Source organism: Channa argus, chromosome 1, assembly GCF_033026475.1.
Source record: "Channa argus isolate prfri chromosome 1, Channa argus male v1.0, whole genome shotgun sequence".
Lineage (NCBI taxonomy): Eukaryota > Metazoa > Chordata > Actinopteri > Anabantiformes > Channidae > Channa > Channa argus.
In genome coordinates this window covers 51,709,435-51,728,958 of record NC_090197.1, presented here as the reverse complement: position 1 = coordinate 51,728,958, position 19,524 = coordinate 51,709,435, and the positions used below count along the sequence as shown (strand labels likewise).

Here is a 19,524-nt window from a genome sequence, read left to right as displayed (position 1 = left end):
GTATAGTCTATAGTTTATTTTTTAAATGGATGAAAGACTCTCCAAAGCCAAACTTGTGAATAACTGGGTGGTAACTGGATAGGTGCGTTGGGTCTTTGTTGGGTTTTAGTAGAGGGGTCATATGTCTGTATTCATGTGTGCTTGTATTGTTAATAATATGATTTGTATTAAGCCACTGGAGGCCAGCATCTGAGGCGAGAGCCCTCCGGGGGGCGGCGTTTTGACATGCGTCTCAGGCGGTGACCTCCCCGGCGGCAAGTAAGTGGGTGGTAACTCAGAGGCACGCGAAGAACCCACGACCTGTGGACCAGGCGCTAGACTTGAAAGGACGTTGCTTGACCCAGGAACCTGCCCGGGAGCAGGAGCTGAGGTGGCGGCGTCAACTCGCCCGGGAGCAGGAGAACCCTCCACCGACCCTGAGGCAGGTGTCGAAGCAGGATCGGATTCGGGGCCAGACGGGATGTAGACCAACCCGGAGGCAGGTGCCAAAGCAGGATCGAAGTCGCGGCTACGCGGGACGTAGCTGGTGGATTACCGGGTATTGCTTTTGCTTATTTAAGTCCAGCCCAGGGTTAACTGGTAAGTAATTTCTGGGGTGCTATTGGAGAGAGGTTCCTGGCTGGGAGGTCTGGTGGGGCTGGTGCGACAGGACCTCAAATGTCTTGTTAACCGTCTCCTACATGGGGTGGTGTCAGCTACCTGTGGCTCCAGAGTTGACTGGTTGGTCAAATTCAGGACAGAGTAAGGGAGACTGTTGACCGGACACACAGCTAGCCTAGGAACAGGAGCTGACGATTCAGCTGTAGGTGGCTATGGAGATAGCTGGCATTTAGATCGTGGTGGACTCAGAAACTGACACCGACACAAAAGGATCACCAACTGCCCCAGAGACAGGTCCAGGGCCAGGTGGGACGGCGGCCAATCCAGGAGAAGGCTCAAGCACAGAACGAGTACATATCGATGGTGCAGGAATTCCTGTTCTTGCAGGAGTTGGATTGTAGAATGTCTAGTCGTTCCCGACCAGTCATTAAGTGTGTTGCCCCCAGTTTACTCAATCATCAAGTGTGTGCCACTGGTCAGAGACTAGAAAACTCTGATAGTTGGTGGGAACAGTCTTTATGTGTAAATTGAGGAGTCTTTGACAGTCTTTGCTAGTCTTCAGGTGTGTCCCAAGCTTTAGTCAAATTATTGATGATTTTATGTCTTTTTGTTTGGATTCTGAAGCCTTGTATATTTCATGATATTTGTTTAAGTAACTAGTATGGTTGGTTTTTAGTAGAATAACTTAATTTCATCTGTTTTTCTGTGCCTAAGTGTATTTGAAGTATAAACTGAAGCTTGAGGAGTAGTGGGAATGCAATTAATGGATGCAAGTACACTAACCTCAATGCTAGTCACTGGTAAATGATGATGTTTTTCCATCTTTTGCTTGGTTGTTTATGTGTTATCTATGCTGCAGTGGATGTAGTAGTGATCTATGAATGCTTCCAAGTCTGTTAAGGCCTCCAGGGTAGAGTGAGAAAATGAGGAAAAAGAAAATCCATTCTGTGTTGTTGGTGAGTTGAATTGTCTTAGTGTTTTTTTTTTTTTTTTTGTTTCGTTTTTTTCAAATCTAGTGGTAATAGTTCGTTATTTCGAAAAAGAATTTGGGAAAAACGTTGGTTGGTTTGTGATTCACTGACTGGGTGCCGTCTCAACCACACTCAGTCCCACGTAATTTAACTGTTGATATCAGTATGTGTTTCTTGGAGAAATCAAACATATTAACATTTCTGTTTAAATTAATCTGCCACTAAGGGACTGTTTTGTCTTTCCCTTCCACCATTAATATTATGAGAGCCCACCCTTGTATAGGAGAGATGAGAGGAGGAAGAAGGTGACAGTGTATGAAACAAACCCACTTAGTTACAAAATGATCATTTATATTATAACTTATATATTAAGTTTTTTCCATTTTCTCTTTCTTTGACAAAGTCACTTTTCTCAAACTAGTGATATGTACCGGATGTCCTTCCTGCTATAACCTTCCCATTTTGTCCAGGCTCGGGACGACAATGGGAGGGATGGGATTCAATAACACCTGCTCTATGAGTAGTGACACAAATTTACAATTTATACAATACAAGTCCATCCACAGAACTGGGGAGCAGGAAGGTAGAGCTGTTGTCCGCCAATCTCGCAGTTGTTGGTTCAATGCCCGATTCCTCCGGTCACACATGAAAGTGTCATTGAGCAAGAGATTGAACCCCAACTTAGTTGCTCCTGGTGAGCTTCATAGCAGAGCCCCCATCGGTGTATGAGTGTATGATTGTGTGTGTGAATGGGTGAATAAGAAGCAGTGTAAAGTGCTTTTAGTGCCAATAGGTAGAAAAGCGCTATATAAGTGAAGAACATTTACTTCACCCAATGTAAAATGTTCAGAATAGAATTAACCAACTCAGACACCTACACCATTTTCTTATCATTGTCTTTTTCTTTCATTCAACAAATCAAATCCCACCAGTTTTTGTAGGATCTTGACAGACCTAATACATTTTCACTGTCTGGAAAATAATCAGTGACTTTTAACAGATTTCCCAAAAAATTAAAAAACAATTATATCCTGCAGTGTGTAAATATCTACTTTAACAACGTTATAATTTCTCAGTTTTTAAGTTAAAATTGTCAGAAAGGTGATAATTCTACCCTGCTCTGCTCTATTCTACTCGAATGCTTATTATTGAGGTCATAGTGGATGTTGGAGTCATATTGGATGCATTATAAGAAAAGTTTTGGCCACCTGATTTATTTTAAATAGGGTGAATGAGGGGTTGTCATTCCATCGGTCGGTGGTGGTCAATTACAGGCAACTCAGCCAATCCCTTCCTTCTCACCATTCAGCTTTAGCAGGCAGGGAGCCCACACTTGCAGCACCTGAGCCTCATCAGCGGCTGCTGAACTTGCCACAGAGGGATAAACATTGACATTTGTCCCTCAACCATCACATCTCTTTCACCCTGCGTTTCTTGCACTGCAAGATCCACTGGTGAGTGTGCGAACGGATTCAGCCCCGGCTGCAGCTGTGGCCACAATGGCAACTACTTCCTGCTGCTGCTGAGGTCAGGTGAGCCGCTTGTAGCCTAGATCTCAACACTCAACTCATTCTCCCGGACCTAGCATACACCATATAAGTCATCATATTTCACTTCAAATGAAACCTCCAGGGATTCTCATGCTCCATTAATTAAACCAAACAGAAATCCACAAACTAAAGGTAAACAAATAAATCAAAATAAAATGAAATAAAATAAGGGGGATAGATAAATGCTCCCCCTCATTATTGGAGCATTACACATTTTCATAACACCATGTAGAAGCAAAACATTCTAGATCTTTCATCATTCTAAAGTTTTAGATAGTGGTGGTTTGTACCACATGACCTATTTTTTAGGACTTTAGATTACATACATTTTTCTATACTGAGGGTCCCACTCCACAGACAGTTTTATATTTGCAAACCATGAACAATAGGCTCTTTTAAAAGCCAATATAAGGAATTGTCAGTAAGCAGTCTCTGTATATACTGGAGGTGAAAGGCAGCACCCCTACCGGCTAGATGGATTAGTTCTTGCCCTTCCTCCTCCTTAGGTAAAAACAAGATACTCCAGTGGTTTTCAGTGGTAGAGATCCCAGAAAAAAAAAAAAAAATCACAATCACCCTCTGGATTCTTGACATTATGTGGTCTGGAGGATCTAAACAACAAAGACAGTGCCACAGCATAGATGAAAAAAGACTAAAAGATGCAACATTAATTATTAGAAAGGATCCTTTTAAAGACACACTAGGCAAAATCCACTTCTATCTCTTAAATTTCCTTTCAACTTTAATACACCCTCCTAGTTTTTTAACAGTGTGGTAGGATCTCCCAGGTACACCCCAAGGTACAACCCCAGTTCCCTAAATGTTGGGAAGATGTGTAAAACGTAAATAGAATGAAATAGAACATAAACAACATATCAGATGTTGAAATTAAGAAACCTTCCATTTTATGGAAAAAATTAGCTCACTTTGAATTTGATAGTAGCGCAACACACCTCAAAAAAGTTGGGACAGGTTGGTGTCTGGGAAGTGAGTTTCTAGAGGAATGTTGTCTGATGCAAAATTCTAGCTGCTTAACACTCCTGGGCCTTTGTTGTCGGATTTTTCGTTTTATGATGTGCCAAATGTTTTCTATTGGTTAAAGGTCTGGTCTGCAGGTAGGCCAGATCACTACCTGGACTCTTCTCCTGCAAAGCCATGCTATTGTGATGGATGCAGTATGTGGTTTAGCGTTTTCTTGCTGAAATATGCAAGGCCTTTCCTGAAAGGGACATTGGATCGGAGCATATGTTGCTCAAAAACATATCAAACAACTCAGAGTAGGGCTAGAACGGCTCTGCTGTAACTCCGAGGCAGCAGACCCTTTCTCAGGCTGTCATTAAGGACTAACCACAGGTCTTCACCTATTACATGCCAGAAAACCTTATAAAAGTCCACCGGCATGCAATCAATGCGCAGACCATGAACTGCAGCAAACAGTTCTTTTGCATAAAACTTACTTTCCAGCTCTGCATTGGCTTCCTCAGAGAACATTGGCAGACTTGTATAAAAGAGCTAAGAAGCCTTAAGGTTTTCAGTGGACTTAGACCTTAAGGTCAACATAAAAACCTGCTGCCAAACTTCGAATATCAGGAGACTCCTGCAGCTGCTGCCCATCCCCTGAGTGTAGTAACAAGATTTGCCTCCTCTACCTATTCTTTCTCTCTAGACTAAAGAAAAAGCTAGAAGGTCCATTTTGAGATCTACTGCATACAAAAGCACCCCTGACAGAGGAGCCCAGCATATTAGCCTGAAACATACATTTCTGTTTTGAGGCTCTTATAGACCTGGCGAAACCTCTGGAGACATTGAAAGCGTACTGTTAGCACAAACTTTGTATTTGACTCTTTCCACAATCCCACCACTGCTACAAAGAGCTACAGTGGGATTTTTTTTGCTTAACGTTTCTCCAAAAGAAAGAAAATTAGTCTATAAAACTGTTATCCAACAAAAGTGAGAAAAATGCTAAAAAGCACTGCCAGACTTTACATATTTAAATACAGCTGTAGTTAAGTTGGTAAGGCAGTTGTTCATAGACCACTGGGTCAGTGGTTCCATCCCCAGTCCAAGCTATGTGTCAAAGTGTCCTTGGACAAGACAATGAACCCCAAGTTGCAGGTGAGCACCCTGCATGAAAGCCACCGTCATTGATGTGTCAGTGTGTGTGTTTGTGTGTGTGTTAATGTGAGAAGCAACATTGTAAAGTTCTTTGCATAAAATCAATATATAAGTGGCCATATAGCAAATGGCCATTTAAAGACAGCTGAGTAGTGAACCATTCATTGTTGTGGGCCCAAGTGTAGTGGATTTTTATAAAATAAATCTCTACAAGTCACACAACTCATGCTCTTTAAGTAGCTTTACTAAACGGTTCTTTGAAGCTAAATGAGGTTCAGGATGATTTCTCTCAGTGTTGGGATATCTTGTACAAATGAAATCGCATCCAAGAAAAAAACACTCAAAACATTAAAAAAAAAAACATAACTACAGTTGGGGCATAAATGTTAATAAAAAACATTTTAATGTTTTTAACGAGAGCTGTTATTTTCAAAATTCACTCTGCCACAATTGTTTTTCAACATCTGTGTCACTGGGATTAAACTTTTGTGAAAATAACCACTGACTAAGAAAAACCTCTACAGTGTTTTCCTCCATACTATTGTTTCTTAAACAAAATTATATTCAGATTTAAAGAGCCAATATTGTGGGACAGTGGGACAACAAAACCAAGCAACATAATCAGCAAGACAAATGGTAAATGTTCTGCACTTATATAGCACGTTTCTACCTATTGGCACTCAAAGCGCTTTACTCTGCTTCTCATTTACCCATTTCACTTCCACCCTGTGCAGCTGGCCAACACTCACTGGGAGCAACTAAGTTGGGGATTAGTGTCTTCCTCAAGGACACTTTGACATGTGAATGGAGGAGCTGGGGATCAAACCACCAACTGGTGCTTGTGGACGACTGCTATACCACTCTACTATCTCTTCATCTATTTTTCTCATTCTAATGACCTCTTGATCTGGGAAACATTGTGGTTTAGGAACCATATAAACTTTTGCAGACGCAGAAGCAGAAGATCTGTAAAATTATCCTCCACCTTAACCCTCCGGCCTTTTGTGTCTTGCACAAATTTTTTTATATGAGCAAATTAATAACCACTTTCAAACTCACTACCCACTGTTTCACCAGTATTTTCACAGTCTCCATCATTATCCATCATTACCTCTGTCTGAAATAGTGAAACATTTGCTATTTTCGACATCTGCTTTTTTTTTTTTTACCGTTGTTCTAATTTATTTGTTTTACTGTTTCATTGAAGATTTAAAAAGTTCTTCATCCATATAGTCATCCTCATTGTCCAGACAGACAATCATCTTCTCAGCTCTTCCTGTGAAAAAGTTTCTGAACCATGCCACAACGCCACATTATTGGCCTCCTCTCCCATAATCCCATTAATCCTACTTTTCAGATTCTCAGCAGCTCGGTGGCACAACCGTGACCCACTTGAAGGTAGGCCAACTGCCAAATTGCGAGGTGATGCAGTGGACACCAACTTCGACGCCACTTCCCTTCCACTTTTAAACCACAACCAAATGCCCTTCTAAAACCCCAACTAAAGTGTTTCATTGTTTCCGTAGTTACATGCACAGAGTAATCAAAGTCATCTACAAAGTCAATTTGAACACAAGATTTAAATCTTCCTATTTTTTTTTTTAAATCATAAGCACCTGTCTGGGAAACAACATAACATGTTTTCATTGAGCCAAGAGGAATGAGCTTTATGGGTAACATTAGTTGCCCAGGCCTTGACAGCTCTTTTGCATAGCACTTTATTCCAAATGAATGGAGGAACATTAAAAATTATGACTTTTTTTGCAGGATAGGACAGTAAGAAGACCCGGGTAAAAGTACTGTGAATGACCACCCCATTCTACACCATTATTCATACATGAGGTGGATTTATTACCATCATACCTTAAAATTTCACCAACAGACAGGCCAAATTCCTCCACACTACATCTGACACCCGGTGCCAAATTAATGGCCTGCCGACTTAGAGTTTGTTTCTCTAAGTCGCATCCTCCAGCCGGTGTCATGCTGACCAGCAGAGCTGGTAGCCAACGCCACATACTCCTCCAAAGTAAAACCCAAGAGTGAAAGAGTGAAACCAAACAATGACAACAGAAACTTCACATAAGGGGGTAAAAAAACAGAAAAAGAATTAGATAAGTCACACTCCCATCACGCACAGGCTCTATCGCACTTAACATGCTCACTCCCAGCATGCACTTAGACAAAACCTTTTAAACAACACACTAATAGAAGTTTAGAGCAAATAAACAAGTTTGAAGTTTGGATTAAAAAATCTCTACAGAATTCAGCAGAAAGGTTATTCCAGAAAATAAAGGGGGCAGTGGATAAAATGCTTCAATATTTTGACCATCATATCACTTATAATGCACTCCAGTAGGACTTATGGCAGAGACACTGTATTGGACTGCATTAAATTCCACCGTTGTACTTATTATTGAGGCCCCAGAATTTGCCATAGATCCTTAAAAAGTTCTACTAATAAAGGGTCAAAAATGCCTGTAGTAAGAGGTACTGGTTCAAGAGATATGGTCTCACATTTTGTAAGACCAGAAACTAACCAAGCTCCAGTGTAATGGTCTAATGTTTCTGTCAAGTAAGCCAACAAAAAGCCAACAAAGGGTAAAGGATTAAGGGAGGTCAGACAACCATTCATACTCATATTCACACCCTCGGGCAATTTTTGAGTCACTAATTAACCTAACATGCATGTATTTAGGCAGTGGCAGGAAACCGGAGTACACGAAGGAAAAACACACAAGGGAGACAAAGGAAAAAAAAGAAGGAGAAAGTGTCTCTGGGCAAGACACTGAACCCCTAAAAGCCCTCAGCAGCTTTGCTGGTCCAAGCCCAGGAGAAATTGGGGAGGGCTGCGTCAGGAAGGGCATTCGACATAAAAAATGTGCCAAATCAACATTCACACAATGATCTGCTGTGGCGACAGTGAACTCACGGGTTAAGCCGAAAGGACAAAATAAATAAATAAATTTAAAAAAATTTGTTAATGTTCTTGCAGCCAACATTTGTTTTGTTTTACTTCATGAAAGTGTTTCAAGGCCACTAGTTTTCATGTTAGAAAAGTAGACAAAATGACCTTCAGAGAACCAAGATTATTGTAAACACTAATCGCAGCCATCACTAATATCAGCCATTATTAATATATCTCTCACAACAGGCACCTTGCCAACCACATTTAAAAGGCCACTGCTTAAGAAGCCTAGTCCTAACCCCTCTTACAGTACCTTGCAAAAATATTCATACCCCTTGAAATGTTCCATATTATGTCATATTATAACCACAAATGTAAATGTATTTTATTGGGATTTCATGTTATAGACCAACACAAATTGATGTATAATAATCTCAATTGGATTTAGGTCTGGACTTTGGCTGAGCCATTCGAACACTTGAATATGCTTTGATCTAAACCAATACATTGTAGCTCAGGCTGTGTGTTTATCCCAGTCTAAAGTCTTTTGCAAACTCTAACAGGTTTTCCTCTAAGATTGCTCTTTATTTAGCTCCATCCATCATCACATCAACTCTGACCAACTTCCCTATCGCTGCTAAAGAAAAGCATCCCAACAACATGATGCTGCCATGATAAGGTTGCACGGTGGGGATGGTTTAATTGTTAGAAATGCAATGTTAGGTTTCAACCACATGTAACGTTTTGCAGTTAGGCCAAAAAGTTACATTTTTGTTCACATCTGACAGGAGCACTGCTGTGTCCCCCACATGCCTTGTGGGAAAGGCAAGATTTAGGAAGTGCATGGCTGATAGTTGTCCTATGGACAGATTCTCCCACCTGAGCTGTGGATCTCTGCAGCTCCTCCAGAGTTACCGTGGGCCTTTTGGCTGCTTTGATTAATGGTGTCCTTGCCAGTTTAGGTGGACGGCCATGTCTTGGTAGGTTTACAGTTTTGCCACACTCTTTCCATTTTCGGATGATAGATTCTGCACTGCTCCACGAGATGTTCAAAGCTTGGGATATTTTTTAATAACCTACCCCTGCTTTAAACTACTGCACAACTTTATCCGTGACCAGTTTGGTGTGTTCCTTCTGACTTCATGATGCTGCTTGTTTACGAATGTTCTCTAACAAACCTCTGAGGGCTTCACAGAACAGCTGGATTTATACTAAGATTAAATTACACACAGGTGGACTCAATTCACTAATTAGGTGACTTCTGAAGGCAATTGGTTCCACTGGATTATAGTTAAGGGTGCTAAACATTATCATTTTCATTTCTGTTTTCATTTCACAATTATTTGCTACTTTATACTGATCTATCCCAATAAAATACATTCTTTTTCAACTGCACTGTCTTCTTCTTTTATTTCTGGCCAAGATCCCTGAATGTGCAGGCTTTTATCAAATTGCTTGGTGTTAACCAGTTTGGGTTGAGAAATCATTTCTTAAAAGAAATCAGTCATTCTATAAAAACTGCACTCCTGATGGTCATGGAGTCTTTGCAGCCTGAACAAGCTGTGGCTCACCGTTATGTTTTAAATCATTAGGAAGTTATTGGCAATGGTGGATCCCTTCATCAGTCATCTTGTGGTGAGGGCAGAACCTCTCTGGAGTATGGGCAGGAGGCTAGTGGCAAGGGCAGAAGTAATCTGGTGAACAAGCGGGCAGCTGGCAGTGAGGGTGGACCCTTCTGGAGGACAGACTAGAGGATAGGCCTGTGACTTAGGCATCTGTTAGCCCCTGCTGGATCTGAATTCCATTTTACTGTGTCACTTTGATGATGCAGTGTAATCATTATCATCACACTAAGCAGCAAAATAAATAAAAAAGTGAGCAGTATCCAACAAAACTAAGCAGTCCAAAAGTTTAAACTTGAAACACCACTGATAAATAAATGAGTGAATGTGAGTGTGAGAGAATGCGGAGACAGAGGCATCAACACTGGCCTCAAAAAGACAAGGGCCACCCCTTGTTCTACTTTTCAAACATTTGTTGAAAAAACCTGGAGATTACTTTCAACATGAACGTTTATGGTGTTATTGAATCTCCTGAGTCAGTAAATAATGTGAGGTAAGGCCTTGACAATTTGTTGTCTCTGTGTGTACTGTATGGCAGGGTGAAAAGGGAGATCCAAGTATTGCAGCCCAGGGAATTAAAGGGGAACCAGGATCACCAGGAATTCCAGGCCTAATAGGACCCAAGGTAAGGGACGATATGTGGTTAGTAGACAGATGCAGTACCTTAACATACAGCAGTCCCAGAGTTACTATAACGCTTCAGCAAAGTTACTGTATGACCCAACGTAGTTTGTCCCAGTGAGTGTTAGCCAGCTGCATAGCATCTCCCCCATGGTGTGTGTGTGTGTGTGTGTGTGTGTGTGTGTGTGTGTGTGTGTGTGTGTGTGTGTGTGTGTGTGTGTGTGTGTGTGTGTGTGTGTGTGAGATCATCTGCGAATGGTTGAATAAGAAGCAGTGTAAAGTGCTTTGAGTGCCAATAAGTAGTGCTGTTCTTTTTGCAGGGTGACAAAGGTGACCGGGGACATAAGGTAAGATAAAACAGCATAAAATAACTTAAACACAATATTTTAATAAGAAACCTGCTTTCTGAAAATTTTTTATGAATAAATGTGTAATGCTTTCATATAAATTCTAGGGGGATTTGGGGCCTGAAGGTCCAGCTGGACCCAGAGTGAGTCATGCATGGCAACTTTGTTACATCTACTAAATATCTATGTTCCATAGCACACAGAATGTGTTTTGTATTTATTATAGTAACAGGTGTAATGTGTAAGATTTAGAAAAACCTATCAGATCATAATTATGTTTTTGGGCACAATCTCCTTAAAAATAAGAATGGATGTCTTCTTTAGCGTTAAATAAACATTTAAACAAATAAACATCTATATGCGAATGGGTCCCCTGGTTGATGGAGGCTGCCATGTTGTGCTGTCATGTTTCTTCAGTAGCCCAAAGGACAAAACAAATCCTAGCAGTAAAGGGAATTTTTACATTATTATGTTGAAATAATGGCTTTAGCACCCTTTGTTCTGATTGGAAAGAATTTAAGGTAAATTGGAAAATTCACGTTTCAATAAGTCTGATATAAATTAAGATTTAACGAGGTTTTTTTAATGACAACTTGAAATCAGTTTGACTATTTAATGAACAGAAACGATAACATTAAGTAAAAGTAACATTAATCAGGGGGACCAGAAGAAATATGGTAATCAAATGGTTCAATATTAGAAAAATTATGCCTATGTAACATACAATCACCAGCCACTTTGTTAGGTACACTTGTTTATTGAAATGTGATCCAGTACAGCATTTATGTTGGGATGTGGCTCTAATTTTGTCTTCCCTACTAAAAATGAAAAATGCATCCTTGTCCTGGCTGTTAGCATCCAAAATATCAGTTTTTGTGCATTGAGAAAACTTACCTGAAATTGAACTCACCTACTCTGTGCCATTTTCACTAGTGAGAGAAAAGTTAATGTGATTACTTGAGGACACAAACTTCGAGACAGCAGAGCCTTGTAAATGTAGCCACACTGGAAACATACTACACTGCAGTTAACATTTCAGTCATTACAATTTTCAGAGAAGCATTCTTTTAATAAAATGTTCATTTTAACCAACCGTTCCTTCATTGTTGGAAAGAAGCACCTTTGCAATCATTCCGTTTTACCATCTTTCCATTTCAAATCAGCAGGTTGCTTTTATATGAAGTTTGATGTTTCATGTTTGTGTTCGTACACCCGACCACCTTAGCTCTCTTTCATGCTGAGATGTTGAGATGTTGAGATGAATGCAATCTGCAACCTCACCACTAGAAAACCACTAAGTTTTACACATTGCACCTTTAGATTTACACAGTATTTTTTTGACCTTGTAGGGGGCTCCAGGGCCAACTGGAGAACCGGGAAAAACTGAAATCCACAACAATGAAAATGTATGTTACTCTTATCTAATTAAGATAAAGAGACTAAAAAAATATAGTATTTTAAACATTTACAATTCCTCAACAGGATATTCGTAAAATACCTCTGATGGTAAGTGCTCTTTGGGTTTATCATAACTTTGTACACCACGCACAAAATCCTATTCAGTGATGCATTTACTTGTACTACTAGGGTCCGCCTGGATTACCTGGACCTCCAGGGCCCCCTGGACTCCCTGGAGCCAAGGTAGGTGACATTTTAGAAGGACAGCTGATGCATGATGTTGACACTTTTTTCACACTGTCTGTGAGTTTTATGGAACAGAGTCTTTCAAAAACAGCGGAGTTCTTTAAATTAAAGGTTTTATTTCAAACTGGTCTGGTCAAACTGATTTTATGTTACACGGGTACATAAAACAATGTGCACCCACCAACGCTAACAAATTCAGTGTTTAACATATTACAAAAACCAACTGAGATAGTGTTTCAGAAACCCCTGATGGTCTGCCCCGGAGCAGTTACCTGCTTTTCCTGGTTAGTTAACCACCCTTGGTATGTCCTCAGGGAGAAGTAGGTTTGCCAGGCCCTCCTGGACTGGATGGTGAGAAGGTAATATTTTAGTCCACCGTATCAGTACTCATTAGCCAGGAAGTTGAATTGTTGCATGAATGTATTCTGTGAAGAGTTTTAACTGTGATGCTAAATACTGAAAAAATATATATTATCATAGTTTTTTAACTTTATAATCCGACCTGTCGGTTTTTTAGGGGCACAAAGGAAAGCCTGGAGAACCTGGTCCTACAGGTCCAGTAGGTCCTAAAGGTCCAAGAGGGGAGGATGGTGTCTTGGGCTTTCCAGGACCCAAAGGAGATAAGGGAGACATGGGTCCATCTGGATCAACTGTGAGTTACACCACACCACATCACATCTCCACCAATGGTTTCCTGATAACAGTCCATGGTCCAGACTGAAGGCCTTAGTATTTCCAGCTGCCCTTTTGTTATCAAATGACACTCACTGGTTTGATAGACGTCAAATATGACACTTGGTTTAGCCTTTAACTCACTCTGAAAGATCCCAAACATAACTGAATATGCTATAAAGAGCTATGGTGTTTGTAGTCTGCTGTCACTCTGATAGCCTACATTAAATGCTGTCACTCTTGCATATTAGTTGATGCCTGCAGTGGAAAACCAGCATTGCTTGTTTGACTGCAACAATTCTGTACAATGAAGCTACAGATCAGATACATCCCCTAAATGTGTCATGGTTTTTGTGTGCGGTATGTCCACAGTACCCTATTGGTGGCGTTCCATCAGGAATGCAGTGTGTTGTATTTAGAAAAAGGCTCATTAAGAATAACCTGCATTTCGTCTTTTCAGCCAGTGTCATTCTCGTACCCAGTCCACACTACTAAATCCTACTGTCTGTGGATGTATTAACAACATCTTTGTGAAAACTAGTTTTAATTCTGATGTATCAAACAGCTTCTGTCATAACCCTGTGTTTATGTTGACTTTGTCAAATGATGTGATGGACATAAAATTCTATAGATTGTGTCTCTGTCTCTTTAACGTGGAGGCTGATGAGATAACATTACTGTTTCGTAGAGGTTTAGTCGCCCTGTCTCCTAAAACCTTTTTGCAAAATCATTTTGAAAGGAACATTTGATATTTGGATTATAGCCCACTGCAACATGTCTTTAACAAATGAATTGATACTTTTTCCTACAGACATGTGAATACTCCCTCTCTATCGGAGTGGTGAGCTGGTAAAGTTCAGCACTTTAATGCCAAATTTGGGAGTTCAATTCCAACGTTGTTCCATGAAAGAGCAATAATCAGCTTTAAAGTCTTTTCATTATTTATTAAAAGAAGTTTTCCTCTCTCTGTAGTTCTAAGCACAGGTCTACAGATCACTAGTGTTGGACAAACACTAGTGATCTAACTAAATTTTAGATGTGAAAAATAAAACCATTAAGTCCTAAATTGGTCGTGTTATTGAGGCAAAGGTAAAGGTGTTGTGATGTGGTCTAAGATTAGTCTGATCAGCTGCAGCATCCAATCAGAGGGTTTATGGAATCAAAATTATATTTTTCTGTATGTACCTGTTTTGTCAGGGTCCTAAAGGTGAGCCAGGAAAAGAAAGAACAGAATTGGTAAGCCACAGGTCTAGTTAGCACATTTCACGTTAAACACAGAATGTTCAAGCAATATTTTCTGAATTGAAAACTTTTGCCTTGTTTTCTGTATTCAGATCTATGGTCCACCAGGCCCACCAGGACCTTCAGGACCAGCTGGCCCTGCAGTAAGTCTAATATGCTATAACCCTTAAAACTAGGCGGCTTAGATTTAATGGCCTTTGCAAATACCAACATTTATCATTATCATCATTATCTTCCACTTATCCTGAGTCGGTTGGTGGTGGCAGAAGGTTTAGCAAGGCTTTCCAGACATTACTCTTTCCAGCAATGTTTTCCAGCTCCTGTGGTGGGATTCTGAGGCGTTCCCAGGCCAGATAAAATATATAATCCCTCCAACGATTTCTGGGTCTATCACGGGGTCTCCTACCAGTTGGGCGTGCCTGGAAGACCTCCTGCAGGAGGTGCCCAGGAGGCTTTCTTATTAAATGCCTGAAACACCTCAACTGACTCCTTTCAACACAAAGGAGCAGTTTCTTTACTCCAAGCTCCCTTTGGATTTCAGAACTCCGCACCCTATCTGTAAGGGTGAGCCCAGCCACCCTATGCAGGAGACTGACGCTTGTACTGGGGATTTTAATCTTTCGCCTTAACCCAAAGATCATGACCAAATGTCCATTAAAATGGACCATTTTAAGATACTTAAACTCCTTCACTTGGGATAGTAGCTTATTCCCAACCTGAAGGAGGAAATCAGTTTCCAGGAGAGATCCATAGCCTCTGACTTGAAGGTGTTGATCTGCATACCAGCCGCTTCACACTAGGTGGCAAACCATCCCAGTACATACAAAAGGTCAAGGTCTAATCAAGCCAACAGAACCACATCATCTGCAAAAAGCAGAGAAGAGATTCTGAGGTCCCCAAGCTGGACACTATCCTCGCCCTGGCTGCTCCTAGAAATCCTGTCCATGAAAATCACAAACAGGATGTGTTACAAGGGGCAATCCTGACAGAGGCCAACACCAACTGGGAATGTGTTTGACTTATTATCGCGAGTACAAGCACAACTCGCACTCTGGTTGTACAAGGACCAGATGGCTGACAATGGCCCCGGGACCCCATAAACCCCAATAACCCCAACAAAACCCCATGAGGAACATGATCTTAAACCTTCTCCAAGTCAACAAAATGCATTTAGACTGTATGGGCATAATAATTGGCACACACCCTCTGGTCATCCTTTTTAAAAATAGAGACCAGTTTGCCACTCCACAGGCACTGTACCCGGCCTCCAAGCTATACTGAACAGCCATGTCAACCAGGACAGCCCGACAATGTCCAGAGCCTTCAGCATCTCACGGTGGATCTCATCTCAAAACTAACAACATGTCTTTTAGACCCTGTTCCAACCAAATTGCTTAAAGATGTTCTACCTTTAATAGACACTTTCATATTAGATTTGATTAACCTATCTTTAGAAACTGGCTATGTACCAAAGGCCTATAAAGTTGCTGTAATCAAACCATTACTTAAAAAACCTTGTCTTGATCCAGGTGATTTAGCCAACTATAGACCAATATCAAATCTCCCGTTTATCTCTAAAATCCTTGTAAAAGTAGTTGCAAAACAATTATGTGATCACCTTCATAGGAATAATTTGTATGAAGACTTTCAGTCAGGATATAGAGCTCATCACAGTACAGAAACAGCACTGGTAAAAGTCTCCAATGATCTTCTCCTGGCTTCAGATAATGGACTTGTGTCTGTACTCGTCTTACTAGACCTTAGTGCCGCATTTGACACCATTGACCACAACATTTTATTACAGAGACTAGAACATGGATTTGGGATTAAAGGAACCACATTACATTGGTTTAAATCTTATCTGTCAGACAGATTCCAACTTGTTCATGTTAATGATGACTCTTCTTTATGCACCAAAGTCAGCTATGGAGTTCCACAGGGCTCTGTGTTAGGACCAATACTTTTTAATCTGTACATGTCACCTTTAGGCAAAATCATTAGGAAGCATTCCATAAACTTCCACTGCTATGCAGATGATACCCAGCTCTATTTATCTGTGAAACCAGAAGATACTAACCAATTAGTCAAACTTGAAGCATGTCTAAAAGACATAAAGACCTGGATGTCCTACAATTTCCTACTTCTCAATTCAGACAAAACTGAAATCATCCTCTTTGGGCCTAAAAACATGAGAAATATGCTGTCTAATAATATAGTTACTCTAGATGACATAACTTTGGCCTCTAGTACTACGGTGAGGAACCTTGGAGTTATCTTTGACCAAGATTTGCCGTTTACGTCACATATAAGACAAATGTCTAGAACAGCCTTCTTTCACCTACGGAACATTGCTAAAATTAGAAGCATCATGTCTCAAAGTGATGCCGAAAAACTGGTCCATGCATTTGTTACTTCTAGGTTGGACTACTGTAATTCCCTACTTCTTTGGTGTCCTAATAACTCTCTAAAAAGCCTTCAATTAATCCAAAATGCTGCAGCAAGAGTGCTGACTGGATTAGGAAAGAGAGATCATATTTCACCTTCACTAGCTTCTCTTCATTGGCCTCCCATAAAATTTAGAATAGATTTCAAAACCCTCCTCCTTACATACAAAGCTCTTAATGGTCAAGCTCCATCATATTTAAAAGATCTCATAGTCCTGTAACGCCCGATTAGACCACTTCGATCCCAAAATACTGGCCTACTTGTGGTTCCCAGAGTTTGCAAAAGTAGAATGGGAGGCAGAGCCTTTAGCTATCAAGCTCCTCTCCTGTGGAACCAGCTTCCAATCCAAATTCGGGGAGCAGAAACCCTCTCTACTTTTAAGACTAGGCTTAAAACTTTCCTTTTTGATAAAGCTTATAGTTAAAAATCCTCACTCAACCCTAACTAGCTTTTCTCTATACATTTATTTGTCACCACTGTATGCCATTAATTCTGTGTCCTACAACCTGTACAATGCTTTGTTGTTGCTTTTTTGTTGTTATTGTTGTTGCTTTTTGTTGTTGTTTTGTTGTTGCTTTTCGTTGCTCTTTTCTTTTCTTTCTCCACTTTCCACTCACCCCAACCGGTCAAGGCAGATGGCCGCCCACCGTGAGCCTGGTTCTGCTGGAGGTTTCTCCCATTAAAGGGAGTTTTTCCTCTCCACTGTTGCCTATGGCTTGCTCAAGGGGGATTTGTTGGGTTACTTCTACATACTTGTGTAGTCTGGACTTTATTCTGTAAAGTGCCTTGAGATGACTTTGTTGTAAATTGGCGCTGTATAAATAAAGTTGAATCGAATTGAATCTGCACCTGGTGACTTGCTGCCGAGGTGCTCTTTGAGTACCCCAGAGAACCCCGACAATGTCCAGCAGTTCTCCTCCCCTGCTGAATACAGCCTGGGCCAAACCCTGCTTTCCCTTTGTAAGGCATCCAATGGTTTTCCAGAATGTCCTTTGGGGAACAACTGAACGTCCTCCTCCATAGCCTCTCTAAACTCACACGAGTGAGTTTTTGCATTTTCAACAACTCAAGCCGCAGCCCTACTGGCCAGCCTGTACCTGTCTGCTGATTAGGGACACTCCTGACCCAACCATGCTCGAAAGGCTGTTGTCTTCAGCCTGAGGGCCTCCAATAAGGTTTAGCACAACATTTATGGCCTGCGACAGCTGAAGAAATCAGTGGTAGGCAGTTGCAACAACTGTGAAATTGTATTGATTCTGTCAGTGATCTTCACCACTTTTTTTTTCCAGGGATCCCAAGGACCTTCAGGACCTAAGGTGAGCAATGAAAAAGAAAGAAATAAAGTGCAAGGACTTGTACCAATATTAATTCTTCTTCCAGATTTACATTATGTTTTCACCTATCATGTGATTTATATACATTAGGGTGTAAGAATGTGATTATATTTTACAGGGAGAGCAAGGCATAGGCATCAGAGGAGAAAAAGGAGCAACAGGTCAGAAGGGTGACAAGGGAGACAGAGGCCATCTTGGACTCCCTGTAAGTTCAAAAGTCTTTTGATTGTTTTAAGAATTTCTGTGCTGCTTCAATATAGAAATATTAGCGTTATACAGTACCAAGCTTATTTGCAATGTTATACAAATAATCTAATAGAAAACTTTGTCATGCCTAGCTTTACACTCAAAATTGTGTTAGTATCACTTTAGGTCAATATTTAGTGTTGGTTTCACTTTACTAAGTTCCTAAATGATGATAATATTAACATAATTTATAAACCCTAAAATGTGTCTGGCATAGCTGATGTGTATAAACTACACATAAACCAGTTTGACAACACATACAGCTTGTGTCTCTCGTGTTTTACAGTACATGTGAGTCTCTCCTGATACCCCCTATAGCAGTACAAAGACAATGTCGAATTCTCAATTTTTAGAATTGATTAAAAACATTATCAGGCTCGAAAATGGAAACATATAATTTTAGTGTGTTTCCCTGGCATGTAAAATGCTGTAGTCCAGGAGGGCAGTTGTAGCTCAATTGGCATGGCAGCAGTCCACGGACTACAGGGTCGAAGTTACACAAGCTGTACAAGACACTGAGTCTTGCCCAAGTTGCTTCCAGTGGGCCAGATGAGCACCCTGCATGGAAGCCACCACCATCTGTGTGTTAATGGGTGAATATGAATCAACATTGTAAAGGCCATTTACTATTCATCCTAATAAACCCAGAAGAGGTTCAGTATTATATTAATACTATATTAATACTTTCAGTATTTGGGTAAGTGTTCTCAAATGATCATAATAATTTAGAAACTGTTGCAATGTACTGCCTGATTGGGTATCTGAAGAGTTAGCATGACTCAAATGTATGTAATACATGAGAGACTGAGACTAGCAAATATAGTAAAAAACGCAAAGGCAAATCAAAGAGAACATTAAATATTGTTAAATACTTAATACTTAATACTGTTAATTTCAGTAATAACATTCTAACTGCATGCTTTAGGTAACATAACCTATTTTAGAAGTTATTTGTATTTTAATCAATTGTTTACGTTCATGCTGCCCAATATTCATGAAGCCAAAGCAACTAAATTTATTTAGAAATCAAACTGTTCTTGACGTTAGGATAGCTGGCTAGTAACGCTCCTCTTTATGCTTAGTTATCTACAAGTTACTTGATAAAGTATCTTAAACATAATTAATAAATGTAATGGAGTTATATGTTATGTTACCATGTTACTATGGAAAGTAATAATATAACACAATGAAACATCAAAGTAACATT

The 19,524-nt window shown here is 40.3% G+C and overlaps 1 protein-coding gene across 29 annotated transcripts in view; it reads left to right on the top strand.

The window, feature by feature from the left end:
• Positions 1 to 19,524, top strand: part of col13a1 (collagen, type XIII, alpha 1) — a 136,909-nt gene that overhangs the window by 70,317 nt on the left and 47,068 nt on the right. For 25 of the 29 annotated variants that reach the window (XR_010910659.1, XR_010910639.1, XM_067475333.1 and 22 more), the window contains 12 exons: positions 10,305 to 10,391; positions 10,708 to 10,734; positions 10,842 to 10,877; positions 12,084 to 12,140; positions 12,217 to 12,240; positions 12,322 to 12,375; positions 12,693 to 12,737; positions 12,896 to 13,030; positions 14,248 to 14,286; positions 14,385 to 14,435; positions 18,027 to 18,053; positions 18,190 to 18,276. Coding sequence is in view for 27 of the 29 variants with exons in the window: in XM_067475333.1 (XP_067331434.1) it covers positions 10,305 to 10,391; positions 10,708 to 10,734; positions 10,842 to 10,877; positions 12,084 to 12,140; positions 12,217 to 12,240; positions 12,322 to 12,375; positions 12,693 to 12,737; positions 12,896 to 13,030; positions 14,248 to 14,286; positions 14,385 to 14,435; positions 18,027 to 18,053; positions 18,190 to 18,276 (669 nt within the window). In the remaining 2 variants the exon portion in view is untranslated. The remainder of the gene's footprint in view (positions 1 to 10,304; positions 10,392 to 10,707; positions 10,735 to 10,841; positions 10,878 to 12,083; positions 12,141 to 12,216; positions 12,241 to 12,321; positions 12,376 to 12,692; positions 12,738 to 12,895; positions 13,031 to 14,247; positions 14,287 to 14,384; positions 14,436 to 18,026; positions 18,054 to 18,189; positions 18,277 to 19,524) is intronic. The other 4 variants (XM_067475347.1, XM_067475379.1, XM_067475365.1 and 1 more) reach the window with 4 other exon arrangements.